The 24,092-nt window shown below is 35.5% G+C and overlaps 1 protein-coding gene across 5 annotated transcripts in view; it reads right to left on the bottom strand.

The window, feature by feature from the left end:
* The window catches only part of Tenm3 (teneurin transmembrane protein 3), a 453,046-nt gene that overhangs the window by 84,254 nt on the left and 344,700 nt on the right, over positions 1-24,092 (bottom strand). For 3 of the 5 annotated variants that reach the window (XM_047548916.1, XM_047548917.1, XM_047548915.1), the window contains exon 11: positions 236-262. The exons of the other annotated variants lie outside the window; for them this stretch is intronic. In XM_047548916.1, the coding sequence (XP_047404872.1) occupies positions 236-262 (27 nt within the window). The remainder of the gene's footprint in view (positions 1-235; positions 263-24,092) is intronic. 5 annotated transcript variants of the gene reach the window in all.

Raw genomic sequence — 24,092 nt, 5'->3', positions numbered from 1 at the left:
ACTAATGCTTTTACATAGGAATGAAATCTGTGATAACCCAAAATTATAAAAATGAGACACAGACATTTAAGTCTCGATACTTTAAATTCAAGGCATTTCATGTAATGTAAGCCTGATTTATAATTTACAAAAATGTGCATGGAAAACAGTCTTTGGTCACACCTAGTGCAATCTGATACATGGTTATATATAGATATATATGTAGATATGTCGACAAAGAGCAAGTATACAGTACCTTTAACTATCTTATCCAAATAGTGAGCTTGGGAAATTAAAAAGGAAAAAAGAACAGACAGACATTTCAGAAGTGTCACATGGGACAAGGAAATTTTCAGAATTTACATGCAAATCGAGTCGCTGCAGCTGACATAAGACATCACACGACAGAGAGGCATTTCATATCTTCTAAAAATGCAATATATTCACATTTTAGTAAATGTAGTCATGATTCCAGGAAATACTCAGCACTTTTGAGAAGATTATCCAGGTAAACTAACACTACCATTCTTTACTCCGCTTGGACCTCGTTCAAGATTAGAGCTAAGTAGAAACAAATGGAATCAGTCTTTATTACTAGAGAATTTTGGAAATGTACAACTATGAGATCTATGAATATTTAACTTTAATAGTTAATAAGAAAAAAGAAAAAAAAGATAAAGATTAAGAATCCTTGAGCTCATGGAATATATATTTACATTCTATTGCAAGGCACATCTAAGTTCTGATTCTGCAGTAGCCCTTGGCTGCAGTCCAGACTGACAGGAAGTATCACATATGTAGTCCATTAGGAAACAGGGAGTGTTCTAAGATTCTGTTTCTTTTCAGGAATCATCCTAAAGCAGGTTCTGTTTCTTTTCTAAGATTTGTAGGAACAGTCAGGATTAAGACTGAGTCTTCCACTGTGTCTCGCCTGCCCTGTCCGTTTGTCTTTCCTTAGGTTACAATGAGACTACACCTTTTCTCTTGACAGGGATATAAATGCCTCTCTCCCTTCACTCACTGTAGAGACCTAATATATTCTTAATAAGCCTCAAATCTTCTTGCTTTGTCAAGATTCATACATTTTTAATGATCTTAAATTGCTTTTCAAAGATGCTTATGTTGATTATTTTTCATTTACTGACATGCAAGTGGTAGGAGAACTCTTAACAGAATGATTTACACTGTAACTTTCAGATGAGACACTCAGGTCTGGTAGTTGTGTCATGTGCGTAAACAAAGTCATAAATGGCTTTGACACATCTGTACAGTGTATATAAAAGTGTTCTTCCCTTTGCCACAGGATTCCATTAGAGGTTTCTGAATTGCCTTTAAAAGTAAGCATGTTTATGGCTAATTGGCAATATATTATAAGGGAAATTAAGGTGAAGGAATAAATACTGTTAGGTCCTACTCTGCCATGATAACTTGGTAAAGATGATCTTTCAAACATTAAGATAAAAATGTAGTACTGCATAATGCTAGAATAATTTCTTGTAGATTATTACATAATCTAGCAGAACCCTATAGTAGTTCATTTAATGACCTAAACATAAAGTGACATCAAAAATTCTGGAGTGTTTGATTCAGATAGGGTAGTATCTTAGTTTATAAAAATTCTTGCTTTATAAAAATTGATAACACTGCTTTTGCTTTTATATCAGGACCACTTCAGATAATGCAACTAAAATAACACAATTTAATTCTGATCTGGATTAGTAGTTTTAGAGGAGGACTGAGTCATTTCTAATCAGCCAAACTCATTATTTTAGCAAAAAATATATTATGCAAAACAACAGATGAATTTACAGGTCAAGGTAAGTGTGTCATTGGGTCAGGAGAATACTGAAAGAGGAGCTGAAATTAGAAAATACATTTAAATTTACAGCAAGTCAAAAAAATAAAATTACAATATGTTGAAATTAATAAAACATTTTAAATATTAAACACAAGTTTCACAAAAAGCTAAAAACCAATCATAATAAAACTATCTGTGCTGAGAAAAACATACCAAGATTTATCATTTGCATTTTATATCACAGAGAATCATTGTTTCAGCTTAAAACTAAGAGGGAAAAGGGAAAAACGACAACCTGTATTTTGGTGTTGAAGAATAAAATTTCTAATAATACCACAAAAGCCTGGTTTTAAATAATGAAGAAGTTAAAAGGAGATGTCAATGTATGAGGTTCACATAATTATTAAAAGTAATAATTGCAACAATAAAAACATCATTATAGAAGCTACTACAGGAAATAATCAGAAAAACACAGGCATGTTGTAAGAAGCCATTAGGAACAATAACCATAAAAATAATACCATATATTTAAAAATTAATACACCTAACAATTGCTTAAATGCACATTAACTTGCAGAAAAACTGCTTTGAAAACTAATGAGTATATTGTGACACTAGGAAAAAGTCATACCTGTTAGATCTACTAAGTTTTAAATTTGTTTTATAAAGTAAAGCTCATAAAAATGGGTGCTAAATACATAATATGGAGTCCTTAAAAAATACTCTCAGGTAAAATGTATTCACAACATACTTTCCTTGGCATTTTAATTACTTATCTTTGAAGAAGATCCATTACTTTATTTCCTGCAAGATGATAATTCTTAATCTTTTTTGGGGGTCTCATATTTGAGAAAACTGAGGAAAGTTATGGATTCTCCCCCCACCCCCTGCAAATGCACACATGCTCACAGATACAAATGATGCAGAGAATTTCAGCTCTTCTTTGAGCCTGGTTTGATATAACTTACAGATTGTCAGGTACTAATACACTTGAGTGATGTATTAGTGATTCCTAGCTATGTCTCTTTCTCCAAGTTCAAATTAGGTTCAGAATGATCACTGGTGAAGTACTCTGATCCCTGCCTTGTTCCCTGAAGACAATAATAAAGGCACACTTTGTGTCAGATACTATGGTTTATTTTATTGTTGGTACTAGGGATTGAACCCAGGTGCACTTTACCACTGTGCTATACCCAAGTCCTCTTAATAATTTTTTATAAAGAACTTAAAAAACTTTATACCCAAATACAAAGAACCCAAACAATACATGGGCTAAGGAAATGGGGAGACACTTCACAGAAGATATACAGAAGATATTTGGTGATCAACAAATATATGAAAAAGTGCTCATCATCCTTAGTGATTAGAGAAATGCAAATTAAAACTACCCTAAGATTTCATCTAACTCCAATTAGAATGGCTATATCAAGAACACAAACAATAATAAGTGTTGGCGTGGATGTGGGGAAAAAGGCACACTCACACATTGCTGGTGGAGTTGCAAATTGGTACAGTCGCTCTGGAAAGCAGTATGGAGATTCCTCAGAAACCTTGGAATGGACCCACCATTTGACCCAGCTATCCCACTCCTCGGTTTATACCCAAAGGACTTAAAATCGGCATACTACAAAGATGCAGCCACATCAATGTTCATAGCTGCTCAATTCACAATAGCTAGATTATGGAACCAAACTAGATGCCCTTCAATTGATGAATGGATAAAGAAACTGTGGTATATATACACAATGGAATATTACTCAGTCATAAAGAAGAATAAAATTATGGCATTTGCTAGTAAATGGATGAAGTTGTAAAATATCATGCTAAGTGAAATGGGCCAAGCCCAAAAAACCAAAGGTCGAATGTTTTCTCTGATAAGTGTATGACAATATATAATTATGGTGGGTGGCAGGGGGAAGAGAAGAATGAAGGAACTTTGGATGGTGTAGAGGAAAAAGGGGTGGGAGGGGGTGGGAATGGAAAAACAGTAGAATGAAACAGACAGTATTTCCCTATATATATGTATGATTACATGAATGGCATGAATATACATTGCGTACAAACATAGAAATGAAAAGTTGTACCCCATTTGTGTATAATGAATCAGAATGTGTCTGTAAAAATAAAAAATATTTTAATAAAAAAAATAAAGGCCAGTTTTAAGTTCTGGCCACACTATAACAACAACAGCAGCTGCCACAGATTCCTTAGGATTAAATAAGATAATACATGGGAAAATGCTTTGGGAAGTGAGTATATGTATAGGGCAATATCACATTAATAAAATGCTATTATATTCATAAAAAATAATTTTTTTAAATTTTTGAGACAGGGTTTCATTAATTTGTTGAAGCTGGCCTCCAACTTGAGATCCTTCTGCCTCAGTCTCCTGAGTTGCCAAGAATACAAACATGTGCCACCTGTCCAGCTGGTCTAGCACTTTATATTGTTCTCTCATTTAATTTTCACCACAACTTTGTGATGCAAATACAACTGAGATAGTTAATGCAGATGAGTAAAAGGAAAAGAGGCAAGATTAGGTAATTTGAGCAAGGTCATAAGCTAGTAATCAGAGCTGTCTGGCTCCAGCACTTGCTCTTACCACTCTATCATGATACCTTCTCTTGGAGATTTAGAAATAATTATTTCTTTTTCCAGTAAAAAAAAAAATGAAGAAAGGGGCTCAGAAGTGCACATGATCATTGCTGATCTTCCACACCTTGGTATATACTCAAAGGACTTAAAATCAGTATACTACAGTGACACAGTCACATCAATGTTTATAGCAGCTCAATTCACAATAGCCAAACTATGGAACCAACCTAGGTGCCCTTCAACAGATGAACGAATAAAGAAAATGAGGTAAATACACACAATAGAATAGAATATTATGTAGCTATGAAAAAGAATGGTTTTATGACTTTTGCCGGTAAATGGATGTATCTGGAGACTATAATGCTAAGTGGGATAAGCCAATCACAAAAATCCAAAGGTTGAAAGTTCTCTGTACTATGTGGATGCTAATACAACAAGGGGGGGTGGGGAGAGGGAAAGAATAGATATTCAGTAGATCAGACAAAGGAGAATGAAGGGAAGGGAAGGGGAACTGAAATATGAAAGACAGTGTAATGATTCTGACATAACTTTCCTAGGCACATATCTGAATACACCACAGTGAATCTCCACATCATGTACAACCACAAGACTAGGATCCTAATTAGAATAAGATGTACTCCATGTTTGTATAAATATGTTAAAATAAACTCTACTGTCATATGTTACTAAAAAGAACAAATAAAATAATAATAACCCATTCAGAGGCATTACCTAAACCCAAATTCAAAGCATTTATTTTGATGTTCTATTTGGTGCTTTCTAGTTCCAGAGCAACCCTGACAATTTTCTTGACTTTTAATGTCACTTGATGATTTTCATTTTAAGGGCCAAATCTTTGTGAATTATGAAAAGCCTATTTATTTACTTTTAAATTTTTTAATTTGTTCTAATTAGTTATACATGACAGTAGAATGCATTTTGACATGTCATACATAAATGGAGTATAACTTCTTATTCGTCTGGTTATCGTGATGTAGAGTTACGCAGGTCATGTAATAATATATGCACATAGGGTCATAATGTCGGATTCATTCTACTATCATTCCTACCCCCATGCCCCCTCCCCTCCCTTAACTCCCCTCTGTCTAGTCCAAAACACCTCTATTTCCCTGCCTATTGTGAATTAGTACCTGAATATCAGAGAAAACATTCAGCCTTTGGTTTTTTGGGATTGGCTTGTTTCACTTAGCATAATATTCCCTAGTTCCATCCATTTATCAGCAAATGCCATAAGTTCATTCTTCTTTAAGGTTAATATTCCATTGTGTATATGTGCCATTCATCTGTTGAAGGGCACCTCAGTTGGTTCCATAGTTTAGCTGTTGTGTTGAGCTGCTATAAATATTGATGTGGCTGTGCCACTGTAGTATGCTGATTTTAAATCCTTTGGGTGTAAACCTAGGAGTGGGATAGCTGGGTCAAATGGCGGTTCCATTCCAAGTTTTCTGAGGAATCTCCATACTGCTTTCCATAGTGGTTGCACCGATCTGCAGTCCCACCAGCAGCGTATGAATGAACCTTTTCCCCCACATCCTCACCAGCATTTATTATTTATGTGAAGAGCCTATTTAATACTCAACTTTCCTGTTACTGCTTTATGAATTGCTGCTATTATTATTTAGTGAAATGTTATTAACTCCACTTTGTTGAGACTAATGTGCATAATATATAACCTGCAGGACCTTTGTTTCTGTAATGTTTGTGAAGACATTCGAGTTTCTAATTCTGAGACTCAAAACAGCAAACATTCATCAAAAGTTGTCCTGGTCAGTGTTCCTAATATCTGTAACTTTAAGCTCTCTCATTTTCTTTGAGACTTTGGCATATATTACATAAAGAAATTTTTTTTTCCAACATCATCTTCATCTATCAATTGTATCCCTGGTACCTGTGAGATGCTTACTTTTATTATGTTGAGTTGCCAGAATAATGCTTTTCATAAGCTAAAAGGGAATAAAACTTGACAAGAATTTTAAAAAAAATTGCTGATCTAACACGACTTTGTCCAAAGTCATGGGGTAATACATCTTTTAGATGTCGTCTACATGGGTTCCTTAAATGTCATTATGCAGGTGAATGTCTCAAAGGTTGTGACCAATTCCTGGCCTTCATTGTTTCTCTTAAAATACTTTCAGATACACAGTCAGCCCTGGGACACAGCAAATGAAACAACTTCTCTGGGTTCAAGGCTATGCACTGGAGGGCTGGGGTCTCCTTGTGGGAACAGGTGGGTAAACACAGGAAAATCTGGGGTATGGAAGAAAGCCTTGGCTTTTCAAAAATATGTTATATAATTGGTCCCTAAGCTTTCCATAGCAGCAAAGCAAAGGCTTGGTCCCATATCCTTTAAACCTGTTCCTCCTCCAGGTACTTCTTTTAGGGCCTTCGTTTGTGTTTTGAGGAAAGTGGGTGGAGGTGAATGCTTTGCTCCCATCTGCACCCCTCAGGATTAGGCCTGGGCTCTGAAGTCCTTTAGGAGGGTGCTGGCTCACAGAGGGAATGAATTACTGGGCCATGTTTCAATCCTAACATGAGAGGTCAGGAGGAACAGCACTGTTTTGGAAATTCTATTGACATGCTGTTGCCTCATCTGTTATCCATCAAAATTATGAACAGCCTTCCTCTCTCCATTTCCTCTGTTATCTTAGTCTTTCTTTTTCCACCTGAATACTTCACATGAATGAAGTTTCAGAGTACGTGCATTAGGGTTCATGTAAATGAGAAGAATGGAAAACTTGCTGCGATCAATTCATTTCAACTAAGAGATGCCATGAAAATACAAGGCTTTAATGAACCTTACAGACTTCAGTGACAACGTGTAAATCTTCACCTCTGGCAAGTTTCACGATGCTAATCATGGCTTTTCCACTGCCTGATTCATAAGAGAGACTTTGTGTGTGTGTGAGGTGGGTATTGGTGCTGGAGAATAGAACCCAGGGCCTCATGCATGCTAGGCAAGCACTCTACCATGAGCCACCTCTGCCCCAAGCCCCATAGTAGAGTCTTAACATCTGTTATACAAAGTGACAAATGTACTTATTATGATGACCTTAGTATGTCCTACATGCGTTTGCAGTTTTTGAAGAAATTCTATGAAAGTCTACCCTTTGAGAAAAAAGCAAAAGTAGGCAAGACCTCATTCACAAAATCTTTCCCCTATAAACTATTTATGCCATTTCCCCAGTCCTTCACCTATCTGTTCCTCTTCCCCAAACCCTAATCCATCTACTCTAACCATACACAGTAGCATTAACAACTCCAATTACTGACTGTCATTATGTGTGAAAACTATGCTCAGCATTTAATGTCAATTAGCTGCTGAATTTGACCCACCTATGGAGTAACAGGTACGATTATTATCTTCCCCTATTCACTAATGAATCAATTGAGGCAGAGGAAATTAAATAATGATCCCAAGATCAAAATGCTGACAAGTGGCCCAGAAAATTCCAACCAGGTAGTGGGACACCAAAGTCCATATTCTTAACAAATGAGATACACTGACAACCCAGATGCAGCAGAACTATGCTCGGGTGCAAGGCAGATTCGAAGCAGCATCTGTGCTTTGATTGGTGAGGGAATTTACTTGAATGAAAAAAATGAGATAAAAAGAGTGGAAATCCTTAGTTCAACACTGATGAACTAAGGGAAAAAACTGGAAGTGAGATTAAAATACAAACTAATTTGAAATACTAAACTGTTGGTGCAGCCTCAGATAAGACCACCTTAAGCAAACGAAAGGAAGCCTTATAAAAACTGCAGTAATGCGTTCTAAAAACCTAAAGTTCAGAAACCCAGCGGGCAAGAAAGTCAAACTAGGGATAAAACCAAGAAAAGTGAACACGAATGAGTTTAAAAAAACAACAAAGAACGGAGGCAGTCAGTTGATGTATAAATGTTGTATAAGAAATATCTGCTGAGTAGTAGTTTCAAAGGCTGCTCATTTAAAAACGAGGTCAAAGGAGTATATGTGCCTGCTTTGGGGAGGAATTGGGATATTTGAAGGTCTACATGGAATAAGATTAATTCTGAGTTTGCTTTCCTCTCACCGTCAAACTGATTCTCATAAACACAGGGAAGAAACAAAGGCAAACCAAGTTGGTTATATATACATTAAGCAGCTCACAAGGGAAAATAAAAATGGTTTTGCTGTGTATACATACCTGCTGAGTGTATGTTTATGAACCATTCACATTGTTTCTGCTGTCGACAATGTGCTTGGTTGAAGCATATTAAATAGTACAGTATTTTCAATGGGCTGCTGAATTGACTCTTGGGTATAGTGTAAACACAGGGAAATAACACAGAATCTAGAATGTAGGAAATGTTTCTTGGTTTAATTACAACAATAAAATCTTAGGGGCCCATCTTCGGAAGATAATAATTCAATCAGATCAGTACATAATAAAATATAGACATATTTTTCACTATGGCTGTTATCACAAAATCCTTGGAGGGCAGATTTTTATTTAGCATTGTGTTTCATAATACTTTATAACATGGACTTTAAAATATGATTCACATTAGTATCTCATTAAAGTTGTAAGTAAGTATCATTCTTAGATTATTCATGTACCAGTTCTCCTAGGATGACAGAAAAGCTACCGTCATCAAATAAGTACATATTAAATCCATTTATTCCAATCAGCAACTGTTCAAATCAGCGTGCAAGCTGCATACCCATTGATTTGATGTTCCTTAATTGGTACTCACAGCACTGTTTTATTACTGATTACCACATCATAAAAGGATTATGACGGTGACATAACTTTAAACACCATAAAACAATTTTATATTCTTACTCAATTTTATATTCTTTACTCAGGCCCCTTAAAATATGTTCTTACCACAAAATCCTCCAAGATGGGGTTAAAACATTTAAAATATTCTATCCCATTTAGGAAAGTTAATTAATGTGAATTTTAACCACTGATGAGATGGTGTTGACAAAAACAATTTGCGTCTGAGCACGCATGTGCTTTCTTAAAGAGCATTTGCTCCCCTGAAACTGGCAATGGTTTTTTTGAAAACTTGCTTCAAATAAATTATTTTTGAAAGTTTGCATATTTCATTCCTTTTTTTAGTTTGGAAATTTGGTGTAAAAATTATCTGTATAAACACATTGCTTCTTATATGTACCTACCCAAGCAAAATATCATGCTTTGGTTTGGAACATTATTTATACCAAGAAGTTCCAAAAGAGTGAAATAATATTTTTTCTGATTTAAGTCAGTCCAGAAAAATCCAGATTCCATGGGAAAGGTGCTTTGAGATAAACTACATCTTTTAAAGTCCGCACTACCAATAAAAAAGCTCCTTTATGAGCTACAGAGTGTTGTATAGTGTTTGGTATTTTCCCTCAGTTTAGAATTTCATGCCTTACTGTGCACTATATATTCATAATGGAGTCAAAAGTAGTACACTCAAATACCCAGAGCAGGCACCCTGATGTTGGCACAGGCAGAACCTGTGCAGAACCACCTATTGTTTGGTGCATGATAAATGAGTTTTTGTAACAGTCTTTGCATATGGCATGATTTCATGCACTGGATCACATACATAAACATGTTAGTAACACATGTCTCCTTTGGCATTTACTCCTTGAGTTTACTGAATGACATAAGCAAAAACACATTTTCAAATTCTGTAGATTAAAAAATAACAGTCGAATTTTAGTATTCTGATTTGGGAACGGAACTCCCCAGAGATAGCTGTTAATGTTAATAAATAAAATTGTAATACATGGGGCTGGAGATGAATCAAGGTGGTAGAGATGTGCTTAGCATGTACAAGGCCCTGGGTTCAGGCTATAGCAACTACATATAAAGATATTTATATATACATACACACAAATTTTTTACATTAAGTGAATATTCAGATATGAGATTTTGAAAGGATGGCAATAGTGTCTGAGTAGTGCTAACAATTCTAATCACAGAAAATCATAACAATGACCTACTGATTTGGTCAATTTTAATAAGTATAATTTCTTTTCTTTCTTTTTTTCCCTTAATTGAGGATTGAACAGGGGCAGGTTCAATCCTGCACTGATCCATGCCCCAGTTCTTTTAATTTTTTATTTTGAAGACAATGTCTCACTAAGCACCATGGCTGACCTTAAAGTAGCAATCCTACTGTCTCATCTCTGAAGTAGCTGGGATTATAGGTGTGCACCACCATATCTGGCTTTGATGAATATGATTTCTTATCTAATTATTTTTATCTCTTGGAACAATGAACATTTAAACAATCCTTTTCACTCACCTTGGATAAACTAGAATTTATTTAATGAAACAGTAGATTTATGGGTTTTCTCAAAGGTGACATACAGGTAAAATAATGTTTCTATATTTGTGGGTAAGAGTTTCCACAGATGTTTACTACTTGTATTTTGGGTACTACACTTTTCTCAGTCTTTCTCCATGAGCTGATACTGGTGATACATGTAATCTACCCATTTTCTATGAGTATTTTTCAGTGGTCAAAGTCTACACATAATATTCTGTCCACCAATTTCAGTTGACAGAAAAACGGTATGAATTTAAACTTTGGAAGGAGGTGAAGGCAGTTTTCAATAAGTAGTTTACAAATTCTTTACATCCTTCACAGTATAAATTGATTTTCCTCAAACTGTTTTTTGTTTTCCTTATTGCTGTTTTGATAAACTCTTGAGTCCTGTTAACAGTTATAACTCAAATTATCCTGAATAAAAAAGGCACCAAGGCACAAAGGCACTGGAAATTTAGAAGTCTGGGGCAGGAGGATCACAAGTTCAAGGACAGCCTCAGAAACTTAGCAAGACCCTCAAAAAAAATGTTAATAATAATAATAATAATATAAAAAGGACTGGGAATGTGTCTGGGGATAGGTCTCAGCGGTAAAGCACCCCTGGGTTCAATCCCCAGTACCAAAATAAATAAACAAACAAAGTCGCTCTTCACTATTGAACCATCACTGCCATCATGGTTATTTCTGTTTCTATGGCAATTCAAACTTTTGTGCCTAGTATACAGATATTAATTTATCTTTGTCACAGAAAAACCAATTTTCATCTGTTCCATTAGACATATACAGGCAAAAACAAAACAATTTAGGAGGTGGTAGAGTAGTGCTTAAGAGCACAGCTCCCATGGGTTTGGAATCTTGGTCTGTTGTATACTGGCTATGCATCCATAGAAAAGTTAAGTAACCTCTCTGAGCCTTGGTTTCCTCAATGGAAATTTTAATGGTTCTACCTTATAATGTTGTGAGGATTAAATAAGATAATGAACGTAGAGCACTTTGCATTGTACTTTCGCACACAGTAAATACTCAATAAATACTAGGTATTATCAATTCATTTTATTAATAGCTTATACTTTAAAAAGAAAACTCATGAGACTCTGAAGAAAGGGAAAGTTTGATTCACATTTTTTTGGTACCAGGGTTTAAACCCAGGGGCGCTTAACCACTGAGTCACATCCCCATCCCTTTCTTATATTTTTTATTTAGAGACAGGGTCTCACTAAGTTGCTTAGGGCCTTGCTAAGTTGTTGAGGCTGGCTTTGAACTCACAATCCTCCTGCCTCAGCCTTCTGAGCCGCTGCGATTACACCACAGCAAGCTAAAAGCCTGACTTTCAACAAAGAAACCTGAGACTGCCAATGAGTAGTTTTCATAAGCCACAAAGTCCACTCTGCATTAATAATGCCAGGGTAAGCACCCGGTGCTCCAAATGTTGCATTTGGTGGGAACATTTTTATTTTCTTCTTCTACTACTAGGGATCTATCACTGTGTTACAGCCCCAGCTCATTTATTTTTTTATTTTGAGGGAGTCTCTCAAAGTTGCCCATGTTGGTCTAAAACTTGTAATTCTCCTGCCTCAGCCTCCTCAGTAGCTGGGATCAGAGAGTAGCTGGGATTACAGATGCACCTCACCTCAACCTCCACCTTCCCCCACTGGCTGGTAATATTTTTTGTATGAACTGGTTGTTTCCTGAGTGGAGACAACTCCATTCCTTGTGGTCAGGGGATTTTCTTCCTTCTTGTTGCTTAAATACCTCTTCTGGTTGAAATGCACAATTCCAAATCAACATGTGATTCAGCTTTTTGGAATAAACAACACATCACTACTTCTTAGATATTTTGTGTTCCCTCATTAATAATTTCATCCAAATGAGGTAAATTAATAGTTTCAAATGGAGTATGAATATCCACATACATAGCCATAGAATCTGCCCTAAAACTCAAAAATACAAGTCATTTTTACAGTAACTGTTTGGAAACTAAGACATTTTTAAATATCATACTTTACATGCAGATTTCTACTCTTATATTGTAATTTTGTTGTGAATTTTTTATCCTATTTTTCATTATGAAATGTACTGAGCAGATGGAATGTATATTGCTAACTTTTATAGCACAATGCAATAAGTTTGTGTGTCACCATTTCTAAATATAGGAGGAAGACCACCCTCTGCTGAGATAAGCCTTTGTAGTAACCGTGGGTGATATGTGTACATACATGTAGTCACAGGTGCACACCTAGACTTTGATCATGTGGCTGGTGCTCACACTGGGTCACAATTCATAGGAAAGGGTTTTAGAGGCAGGAAAGAATTAAGGTATGTGAAATAACCATATAGATAGCTTTCTCTTTGCATTTTATGGCAGCTATATGGTGATTTTTTTCCCTCTTGCACATAGTGATGTATTTTAGAGTGGATTATTCACATGCATGATAATCACTACTGGGGACTCATCTTAAAAGTCAAGAGTTGGACTGTATGTGAAAAGCATTATTTTACACTTCAATGTTCATGTGGGGACTAATTAATGAATACCTAATGCTATTAATTCACAATTAGATCGCTTATGTTTAACCACATGCTTTCTATTCATACATATATAAATATTAATTTTGGATAGAATGATAATCATTCAGCACCATAACAATTAAACAGCTGTAACCTGTCTCATGTGTTAAGTGATGGAGCTCCGGGCAAGTTCCATAAGCAGATGGTCTTACCCACCCATGCTTAATGTTAAAGACTTTTTAAAAAAAGAGGTGTTGACAAATCAGGACAAGTAGGCATAGTTTTAATGCAAATCAGCCAATTTGCAATGTAGATTGCCCTAAAAACTAATTTGGTGTATAGGAAAAAATTAAGCTCTGTTGTTAAAGGAAGACATTATATCACATTTGGATATAGTAGATTCCCCACCAACATAATTATTTACTAATTTCATTCAACCAACAGAGTTTAATGGAAAAGCAGCTGGCAACGTATTCATATTTATGGACCTCCTTTGACTGCTCCGTAATTTATCCAAGGCACATGCCTGTTAAATCCCAGAAATGATAGTCATATTTCAGACAGCTGTTTTCTAGCTTCATTAAAGAGGCACTCAAGAAAGGAGAGGGTCATTGAACCTATCATGAAGAAGAGCAATAGATTAAAAAAAAATTGGCTCCAGTCACACCATAATCTGTGAATATGAAAATGGGTGGGAGGAAGTCATGGGTTTTGTATGAACTCACACCATAACCAAACTTGTATTTTAAACATTGGTAGGCAGAAGGGACTGTTTTAAGATAAATAGAGGCTATTTTCAATTTATTTAAAACATGATAAATCCAGTCACTAAAAGAATATTAAACTCTGTTTCAGACTTCCTGAGTGAGGTCAGAAGTCGTCAGCAGTTAAACTAGACTTTCTAGGAACAGTGGGAGTCTTGGAGACAGATCATCCCACAGTGAGACTGTCCCGTCTCCAAAAAAGAAAAAAAGAAAAAGAAAAAAGAAAAAAAGAAAAAAGCATTAGCAAACCTCTCATGGGAGCCAAATTACCCTCTTCCAGGATCACAGGTCTGACAGATAAACATCCTAAGTAGCAAGTGGAAATTGCCCCCTCCAGCATAAAGACTTCTCTGGAGCCACCTTTCTGAACCAGAACTGAAATACTTACCAACCAGATCACAGTTTGACCAAGACTGCTTAATTATTATTGCCTCTTGCCCCCTGCCCCCATTCTTCCTGTATTTAAACCTGAAGTTCATGTTAGTACCCCTAAGATAGGGTTGAGATGGTGGATCTCACTTTGCCTTCCTGGTATGACCATGTTAATTAATGTTTCTTTTCTGCTTTTCACCATTACCTTTTCCATTTGGTTTCTGGGGCAAGTGGCTGGATCAGGAACCCCCAGAATCAGGCCTCTGGCCCAGGACTCCAATAACAATAAAAATCTCAGCATATAAGAAAAATTACTTACAATTCACACTAACCTCTTATAGCTGCCTGGCACTCTACAGTCAACCTGGGTGAAGTTGTAGGAAGAATGTGGCAACTTTATAATCTGGCACTAGTCATAATCTTCCTTGCTAATATTATAAAATAGCAGAAAACATATTATTTTGCACCTGGTTTCACTCCCAAATGCCTTGAATTTTAACTTTTCAATAAAAGCCTTCTGAGGAACTTGGCAAGAATTGAAGAGAACATTTTTCATCTTTATTTCTGGTTAAATTGTATATCCAGTCAATTGAGCTTTAAAACCTCCTATAGACTAGGTTTGGGTGGTAATTAAGAACTTAAATGGTTTTTAAAAGATGCAAATCAATGAGGTGTTCCAAATTGAAAAAGATACTCTTGTATATCAGTAAAGGAACAAAATGGAAAGCTTTTAATAAAACAGTATAATATAAATTTAACATATAACTTAACAGGATTTTAATCAATGTTGGGACTCAGAAAATGGTACTCCAAATGATAGCACTTGACATAAAGGTGAACTAAGGTCTCTCTGACCTTCTCCAGCCCCTGTCTTTGATCCCTCTTTCTCTCAGGAAGCAGGGAGGGGCTAGGTCTGAAGTTGTCTTGTCTAGCTTCTCCAGGAGGAGTGTAGCTGTCTTGGACACCTCTCTGATATCTCACTAAACAGACAAACTAAATTCACAGGAAAAGGAGACCGCAGGTTTGATGCTTTGCACAATTAAGTCTATTCTTCTCAGGTACCAGTTCTTCCCAGGGCCATTACCTGTAAGACCGTTTGCACAGCAAGACACCTTTGTCTTCTGTACACTTTCTCCCTCACCATCCCTTGGTCCCAGTTCCCTGTTTTTCCTGTTGTCACCTTCCCACAGAAACCCTAAGCCTCTTGTCTTTCTGTAACTCAGAATGCTACTTAACCTTCAACCATCTGGAATTTGTGTCAATTTCATACTTTGTGTGACTATATTTATACACTAATAAATTTATGTCTTTTCTCCTGTTAATCTATTGTCAGTTTGTTTATATAGTAGACTTGAATTTTGTGTGACTGCTGTGTATTTATACAATAATAAATTTATGTCTTCTTCCTGTTAATCTATTATGTTTATTTACATTATAGACTTGAATTTTTTGTGACTGCTGTATGTTTATACACTAATAAACTTATGTCTTTTTTCCTTTTAATCTATTGTCAGTTTATTTATATTATAGACTTGAATTATCAAACCTTCAAGGGGTGGGAAAAAAGTTCTGTTCATTCCTACATCAGATAACATGTCTCTTGATAAACTTGGAAATAACTTAAAATTGACTTAAGAAGAAAAATGTGATTAAAGGAAGAAAAATGGAAATCCTAGGCATGGAAGTATTCATATTTAGAAATTCTATCATGGCATCTAGTGTGTTAATTCAAATTAGTGAATTCAAAAATTTCCTTGAGATAATTAAAATTTATAAGTTGTTTCTAAGACACAGAGCACCTACATGGTAAATTATTTTGAGCCTTAAAACAACAAGCTAGCAAACCACAAAGTTCCTTGTGGGAAATAAATATAAGACAATAAGACAGGAAGAAATGAAGTTTATCAAGTATAAAGAAATCAGGCATATTTCAATGATACCTAAGTGATCATAAGATGATACAAATCATCAGCATGTTTTGTTATAGCTCCCATTTGAGAAAAATCACAGTGGATTCAATGTTCCATTCTTTCTGAATGCACCTGCTCCTAAAGTCAGGGAGTCTACAGTGAGCTGAGTAGGACAAAGCTTAATTTAGTCAGTACGTACTGGGACCTAAGTTATACCACAGGAGGAAGACTGGAGAGAAATCTGAGCACAAACCACCACCACAATATAGAATCCATTCATCCTATAACTCTAAATAAGTATGTAAGACAAATTTCTTCTAAAGATCTCAAAATTCTCATTCTCACAGGCTATGTGAACATGCCCTAAGTGGAAAGATAAATGTTATATGCAGATTAATTCACCTGTAAAACACCTATATTGAGAACTGAGTTTTAAAAGTCCTAAAAAAATTCTCCTTGTCTAAAGCATAGTTACAAGTGTATATTAAGTTGCATATATATATATATATATATATATATACACACACACATATAGTTTTCTGTACTTTTCTAAAGTATAGTTATAGTGTAAGTGTACATTGAAGTATACTATATATAGTTATGATATAACTTTATATATAGTAAGTATAAATTGAAGTATACTATAGTTATAATTATATATATAATACATATACATAAAGTTATAGTATAAGTATATATTAAACAGTTCCCTGTCCCAGAAATTTCCCTCTCAGCAGCATTGCTGCTTCCTGATTTGAAACTCTCAATCAGCTTTAGGTGATGCTACTGCAGGCACCTCTGTTCTTAGTGAGGTTAAGTCAAAGTATGAAGGACATGGAGACAACAAGGGACACAAAGGCCTGACATTAATAGCAAAGGCTTTTTATGACTGCATTTACTCCCATTCTTAGGGATTAAAAAAAAAACCCTGATGCTCTGGGAAATTACTTATTGGGAAATAAATCCTCCCCATGATTACAGAACATCTGTCAGGATAGTCCTTGGGGCTATGGTTTTTCTGATGTTCATATATAGCAAGCAGGTGCCAAGGTACGTGAAAATTCTAATTGAAAGTTTTTTGAGGATTTGCCTGATTTGAGGATACGACTGTAACAGAGCTTGCAGAGACATTATATAACTTGTACAAGCAGGTTTACAACATAAGGAAGGGTGGAATACCACAAAGTTAAAGTTGTTAACACATTTCAGAAAAAGTTTACCATTAGAGTTCAAATTAATAGCAACTCCGAAGGTTTGTGGGATGTGGATTGTAAAATAGTGGAAATCAAGTGATTCAAAAGCCATGACATGGAGTATTTGAGACATGCTAGAAAAACAAAGTCAAACTTGATAAAATGCCACAATGAAATGACTATGTTCATTTTTGCTGGTGGATTACTGTCTCACTCAACAGATGATGGAATGCTGACTGAAAGATTAAGTCAGGGTGAAATGTAGATCTGCCATTGCTTGCAACACTTGCTATTATTAAGTTGAACTCACAACTTCATGGCCTTTTATCATGAAATTGGTATACAAAGAAAAACAAATTAATACAAAAGAACAATTCATACAGGTTAAAAGAAAAACCACTTGAGGGATAGATGAATCGCAACCTCCAAAAAGATAACTACCATCACCATACACCACACAGTCATCCACTGTTCAATGCCTTCTTCATAAAAATGAAGCACTGTAAAATCAGCCAGTAAAAACAAACATTATCTTTGTGGCAGTTTAAAAAATATTGAAATGGGGTAGAAAGAGCACTGACAACCTAATAAAAAAGAGCCACCATCATTTAGAGAGGTCAGAGAAACTAGGTTTGCATTTGTACGAAAGAGTACTACGAGCCCTCATTTAAGAAAATACCAATTCTGAAGGAATCACAGTGGGCCAAGTACTGTATATAAAACTATTACTTGAATAAATTAGACTGAAATGAGAAAAATAATATTGAGAGACCCCGAATGGATAACAGACCCTGAATGGATATTAATGGTACCACAGTGGAAGAAACAGACATCTGAAAATGAGCCATTTTCAGAACCATGCAGGATGCTCAAGAGCTCTGATGGGGGATTTTCACAGTTCCTATCAGTCACCTCAAGTTTCTTTGTTACTTAAAATCACTGAGATGGTGGAGTAGGAAGGACCTAGTAAGTTCTCTTTCTGCATGCTTCATGGAGGGCTTTTTAGCCTGTCTGGGTTTTTGCTGTCAACTAGCTTAGGAAAATTGCTTTCCACTCAGCTCCATGCCTCCTGCCTCCTCGATGAGCCACCCTCAACTGTGTCTGACAGATAAAGAGGCAGCTTTATCCACACTCTTAGCATGTCAGGAAGTGGAGGGGGGATTAGTTCTCCTAGTATCCGGCAAGAGTTTCTGTTTAGCAGAGGCCAAGAGATGATTCAGTAGGGAAGAATTAGGTTAGTCAATGTTTTATTTATTTCAGTCCAAATACTCTAGCAACAATGTTAACAGTAAGTAACATCTGTATGGTATTACTTTGGGCCAGGGACTATGATAAGTGTTCTTTTATATGGCTTAACTCAATTCACACTCTCAGCAACTCCATGATGTAGGTATTTATTTTCATTCCCACTTTATAGGTGAGGAAACTGAGGCACTATCAAGTGATAGAGCTGGGATCAAGGCAGATCCAAGTTTTGAAGGGTCTGAAATAATTGGTGGAGGCTCTTTAAGAAAAAGAACACTCTTTGATTGCCTTCTTTATGACACTAATTTTGTAATATGTTCTACAGAGAGGGTAAAGAATCTTTATTCACTATGATACTGTGATAGTTTAACATGGTTTTCATTATTGATAGTTTAAAAAAGTTTCATTTGGCTTCAGATTTGTTATTTTAATGTTGTAAATTTTCAGCATTACTGTTGAATTTGGGGGAACCATTTGTGTGTGTGTGTGTGTGTGTGTGTGTGTGTGTGCGCGCGCGCCAGGGATGAAACCCAGGGTCTCATGCATGCTAGGCAAGCACTCTACCATTGAGACACAACCCCAACCTGGGGAGACTTTTTATTGTGTAATAAACTGATCTTATATACCCTTTGAATTGATGACACTTATTAACCACTTTGTTGTGATATCTTCGTAGTACAATATTTTGTATTTTATGCTTTGTCAATGTCAGTATGACATGTATAAACAAGAAATCTTTTTCTGCTGGGTTCATATGATCCAAAGCTACATTGGGATGCATAATGCATGTGACTTCATAAATTCTGTTATGAATCTGTACCCTATAAAATACAAGAATTCTGATAAATTCCTCAAATGAGAAATATTCATTAATAAGAATTATGACATGTTTATAACTAGATGAGTTCCATAATCAAATATATCCCAATGGAAGAAAATTTCCATTTTGAATAGGAATTTCACATATCTGATGATAAGAATAATTCTGTTTAAATACATATCAAGCCCTGTCCCACCCCCCAATACCTTTTCCTTCTGTTGCAGGATTCCATAGGACAAAGTCATATCTTCAGATACTCTACAACCAAATATAATCATATCATTAGGTAAGTCAACGGATGGTAAGAACAGCCCTGGATGACCAGCAGAAACAACCATAGACAGAACATTTCTTAACTTGTAAAACACATCCCCCATTAAATCTAAACTAAACATACCCCCAAGTTCAAATACTCCCTTGTGGAATGTCAAAGTACCCAGAGCCACCTCAATGCCACTGTTCCCTAGGAAAAGTGTGATGGAAAGGAAGTTGGAGTAGAAAGTGATTTGCAAGTTTTATAAGTAATAAAGGACTATGTGAACCCATGGTTCCCTTGTGGAGTCTTAGAAGAAGCCAGGGCAAGTGAGGCTTCTTCTGATGCTTGAACTTCATCAGCTTCATTGTCAATAGTCTCTAACATGATTAGGGACCCAGATAGTATGGTGTTAGTGACAATTTTCTTCCCCACTATGCCACAATTGACCATTGTTGAGGTACAATAGAAAATAAATAAAAGGTAGAAAGGAGACAAGGAAGAAAAGGAGACTGTAACTTTAGTCTTAAAGCCCTGTGCTGAAGTTCATCATATCTTTTCTCCCCAGGTCAGTTCTTCCTAGAGACCTGTCACTCCCAAATTCTTAAGAAATCTTAAAGTTACTGAAAATTCAATACTTATGAAAATTGCCCTGTGCACTATTAAGTAACCTGTGCATTGTACTAACACAGCTACTTTTAGAATATATTGGATGAAGGGAGATACAATATTTTAAGAAACCTATAATATGGACTATGTTTCAAATATTACCTACTCATCAGATAAAGGAGACAATGGCAACATAAAGATCCCAAGAATGGCCAGATAAATGACATTTGAATAAAAGGGTAAAATAATATTTTAAAAATTCATAGTTTTATTAATATCATACCTGACTTGGGCAACATTATAAAAGTTACAAAGAATACTGAGTTTGTAATCTAAATGAAGCATAAAAGCATTTGTAAAAGAGTTTTTTTTTTTAATTGTCATTTATTTTTAAATTTCACTCTTAAAAATACTATTCTTTTATCATTATTTGAGCTAAGAACTAGTACATCATGCCTAACCTTGTCCACATTAGGAAAAGATCTGCTCCTTCTCTAGGCTCTCCACATTGTTTAGTAGGTAACTCCCCAGGTATGTGCATTTCATTTTCAATTTCTAATCTCCAGCCTCCCAAAACCCAGAGCAACTATGGTATTTATAGAGGTATGCTGCGTACAGTATGGCTAAGTTTTGTCTGAGCAAACAAAGCATGTCTTTGTGATCATTAATGATCTTGTTTCCCAATGTACTAAAGAATTAGAATAAAAACAAATAGCTGGTCTTTTGTAGCTTAAAGGAATTAGGATTTCCCCTAGGCCAAATTTCCATTTGAATTGCCTGAAAGTACATGAAAATCAATGTAGCTCAATAAACAACTCTGTGTTTGAGACATTACTAGAAGAAAAATATCACAACATATTCCACCTTTCTTTCATCATGATGATTTTAGAAACAACTCTCTAACCCCCAACTCAAATACAACAGCTTCTTGTTAAACAATATCCATAATGATACTAGCTTGTAATTTATAGCAATGAAATGGAAATTTCATTAACTTTTTCAAGTAAATTCCTTGGATAGAATTTTGTTTTATTTAAAAAAAAATATGTTATACCCAAAACACTGTCTGATTTGCAATTTGTCTCATTTATCCTTAATAACAAAATTAAAACTCTAATGTATTGAACACTATTTGCCAGGTTTTACTAAGTGTTTAATAGTCTGATATTTCACTTAATGACAACAATTCTAAGAGGTACATAATTTCACATTTCATATAAGAGGAAATACTTTAAATGATTTGCTTACCGTAACTCAATGGTTCAGCAAGGTTTCAAATATAAAGTTTTCAGGTGTTACAAAAAACTCATACAAATACCTAGAGAGCAGGCTTTGCCCTACTCTGAATCACTCAATAGGTATAAAACAGCAGCTTTCAGGCTGTGCCTAGCTCTGAGTTACTCCATTTTATAAAGCTCAGTTTGGTCTGAGCTATTCTATTTTGAGTATAAGTGATAGGCAGAATGACTTGGAACTTGTCTAAGCAAAAAGTTAACTAACAGATGTTGGACATACAGAACTTACAGAAAGGAAAAATTCCCTGGTGCATAGCATAATCATAAGGTACAAACTGTTAAACACATTAATCATGCTAATAAAAAATGACCACCAGTGAACTTATCAAATTAAATCAGAAGTCCACGGATATGTGTGCATATCAAACCTATATCATAAAAACCAGGCCCATGAGATTATCAATCTCATCAGAAGTCACCCCCTCACCTGAAACCCATAAAAGGAGAAACACCTTAAGACTGGTTACAGCAGCATACAGATAGTCTTTATACTATCTGATGAACTCATCATAAGGTTGGTAGGTGATGAACATTCTACTCTGTTCCAGGGCTTTAGCTCAGCTTGATTTCCCTGCTTAATGTGGCCCACTTTGAAACTGCCTGCCATCAGGACCCTGGCCTAGAATAAGTTCCATGCACTAACAGCTCAGTGCTCTGAACAAGTTCTAGGGCTGGTTTGTAATCTTATCTGACCCCCTGCAATGACTTCTTTATATTTGTATAGGCTTTCTACTTTGGCTCTCAGTGTAGCCTCCTAAAATCCTGTGGCCACCTAAACTCTTTCTTAGCCTGTCTATCTGCCTGCCTCCCTGTCTATCTATATATTATGTGAAGTTTGATATATGATGCGGGTGTTAAAGATATTAATAATTAAGAATTATAATTATATAATTATAATAATATATATAATAAAGTAATTAGTATATATTATAATAATTAATAATTAAAAGAAGCTGTGATTGCTGAGCACATGGTTACCAAGTAACCCATGAGTACTTGGTGAAATGGAACTGATCAAAGACGTACGTGTGTAGGGCTGGGGTTGTGACTCAATGGTAGAGCGCTTGCCTAGCATGTGTGAGGCACTGGGTTTGATTCTCAGCACCACATGCAAATTAATGAATAAAAAATAAAGGTCTATCAACATCTAAAAATTAAAAAAAAAAGATGTACAGGTGAATTTACTGTTCAATAAATTCTGCCATTGTGGAAAGACAAAAGCACGTCTGGTCTATGTTAATGGCATAGCTTGCTTATGACCTGTATTATTAATTGACACTTTATATTTGAAAAAAAAAGTCTAACTGAGGCAAAGAACAGTTAAGATATGTGCTATTGAATCAAAAGTTCATGCTTTTCAAAAAATCATTATGTTACATTGCCTTTTATGAGAAACAGTACTCAATAAGTATCAAAGAAAGGATGTCCAATAATTGCTTACTGGAAAAAAGAGAATTAGTTAACAAATGAAAAGTAACTGAGGCATGCAACTACAGTATCCTACAAAGGGAACCCAAGTGATTTAAAAATGGGAAGATGATTTCTCACCTTAGAAAAAATAAAGAGTTAAGTGAAATTGAGAAAAGGGAACCCATATACTTAAATCTAGTAACTTTCCAAATAAAGCAGAAATATCAGGTTTGTTCCAGGATTTAAATATGCTTTCCATCCTGAAGTTCTTCATTAAAACTCACCAACATTATATGCTATAAGCCCATTTTCTCCATTTCTGTCCTTTGGAGAAATGGAAAATACCAATTAGCCTCCAGAGACAATTTATGTGTTGCAGATGGAGAGCTGAGCCTTCTTTTCCTTTGTAACAATGCTCCATGGTAGATGCCAATCAAATGTGTTATTCAGTCCCCTCTTTCTCCGTTAGGTCTCAATTTCGTCTATAGCCTCCAATGTTCTCAAATATAAGTGCATGACTTTAGGGATAAATCTTTTCAACAAAAGCTACAAAGAATACTGGGAATGATGTTGGCCAAATTATATCGTTACATTGTGTGCAACTATGAATATGTAACAAAAAATCTGACCATTATGTACAACTATAATGCACCAATGAAAAACATGGGGAAAAAAAAGATTTGAAAGACCCTAAATACAGAATGGTCCTTGTGGAAGTTACAGGTTAGGAATACTAAAAAACTGGTAGGTAGGATTAGTCATTGCCCAGGATACTTAGGATTGCACTCTGCAATACTAATACATAGTGCTGTATTGCTTCTATGGCCAATTAATTCTAGCTACAGGCCAATCCTACAGCATGTTTCCCCCTGTTTTCCTAAGCAAGAGAAAAAGAGGAAGTCAAACCAACTGAGTTACCTATACATGGTTATAGATTCTGATTCGAGTTAAATATATTAACAGTGAATTTATTGAACTAGGTCATGACTAGTCTCTCACAGTTCACAGATTTGACCTTGTCCTATCCCAGCT

Source organism: Sciurus carolinensis, chromosome 4 (genome assembly GCF_902686445.1).
Source record: "Sciurus carolinensis chromosome 4, mSciCar1.2, whole genome shotgun sequence".
NCBI classification, from domain to species: domain Eukaryota; kingdom Metazoa; phylum Chordata; class Mammalia; order Rodentia; family Sciuridae; genus Sciurus; species Sciurus carolinensis.
Note: the sequence above shows the minus strand (reverse complement) of the source record. Positions and strands in the feature narration are given on the sequence as shown.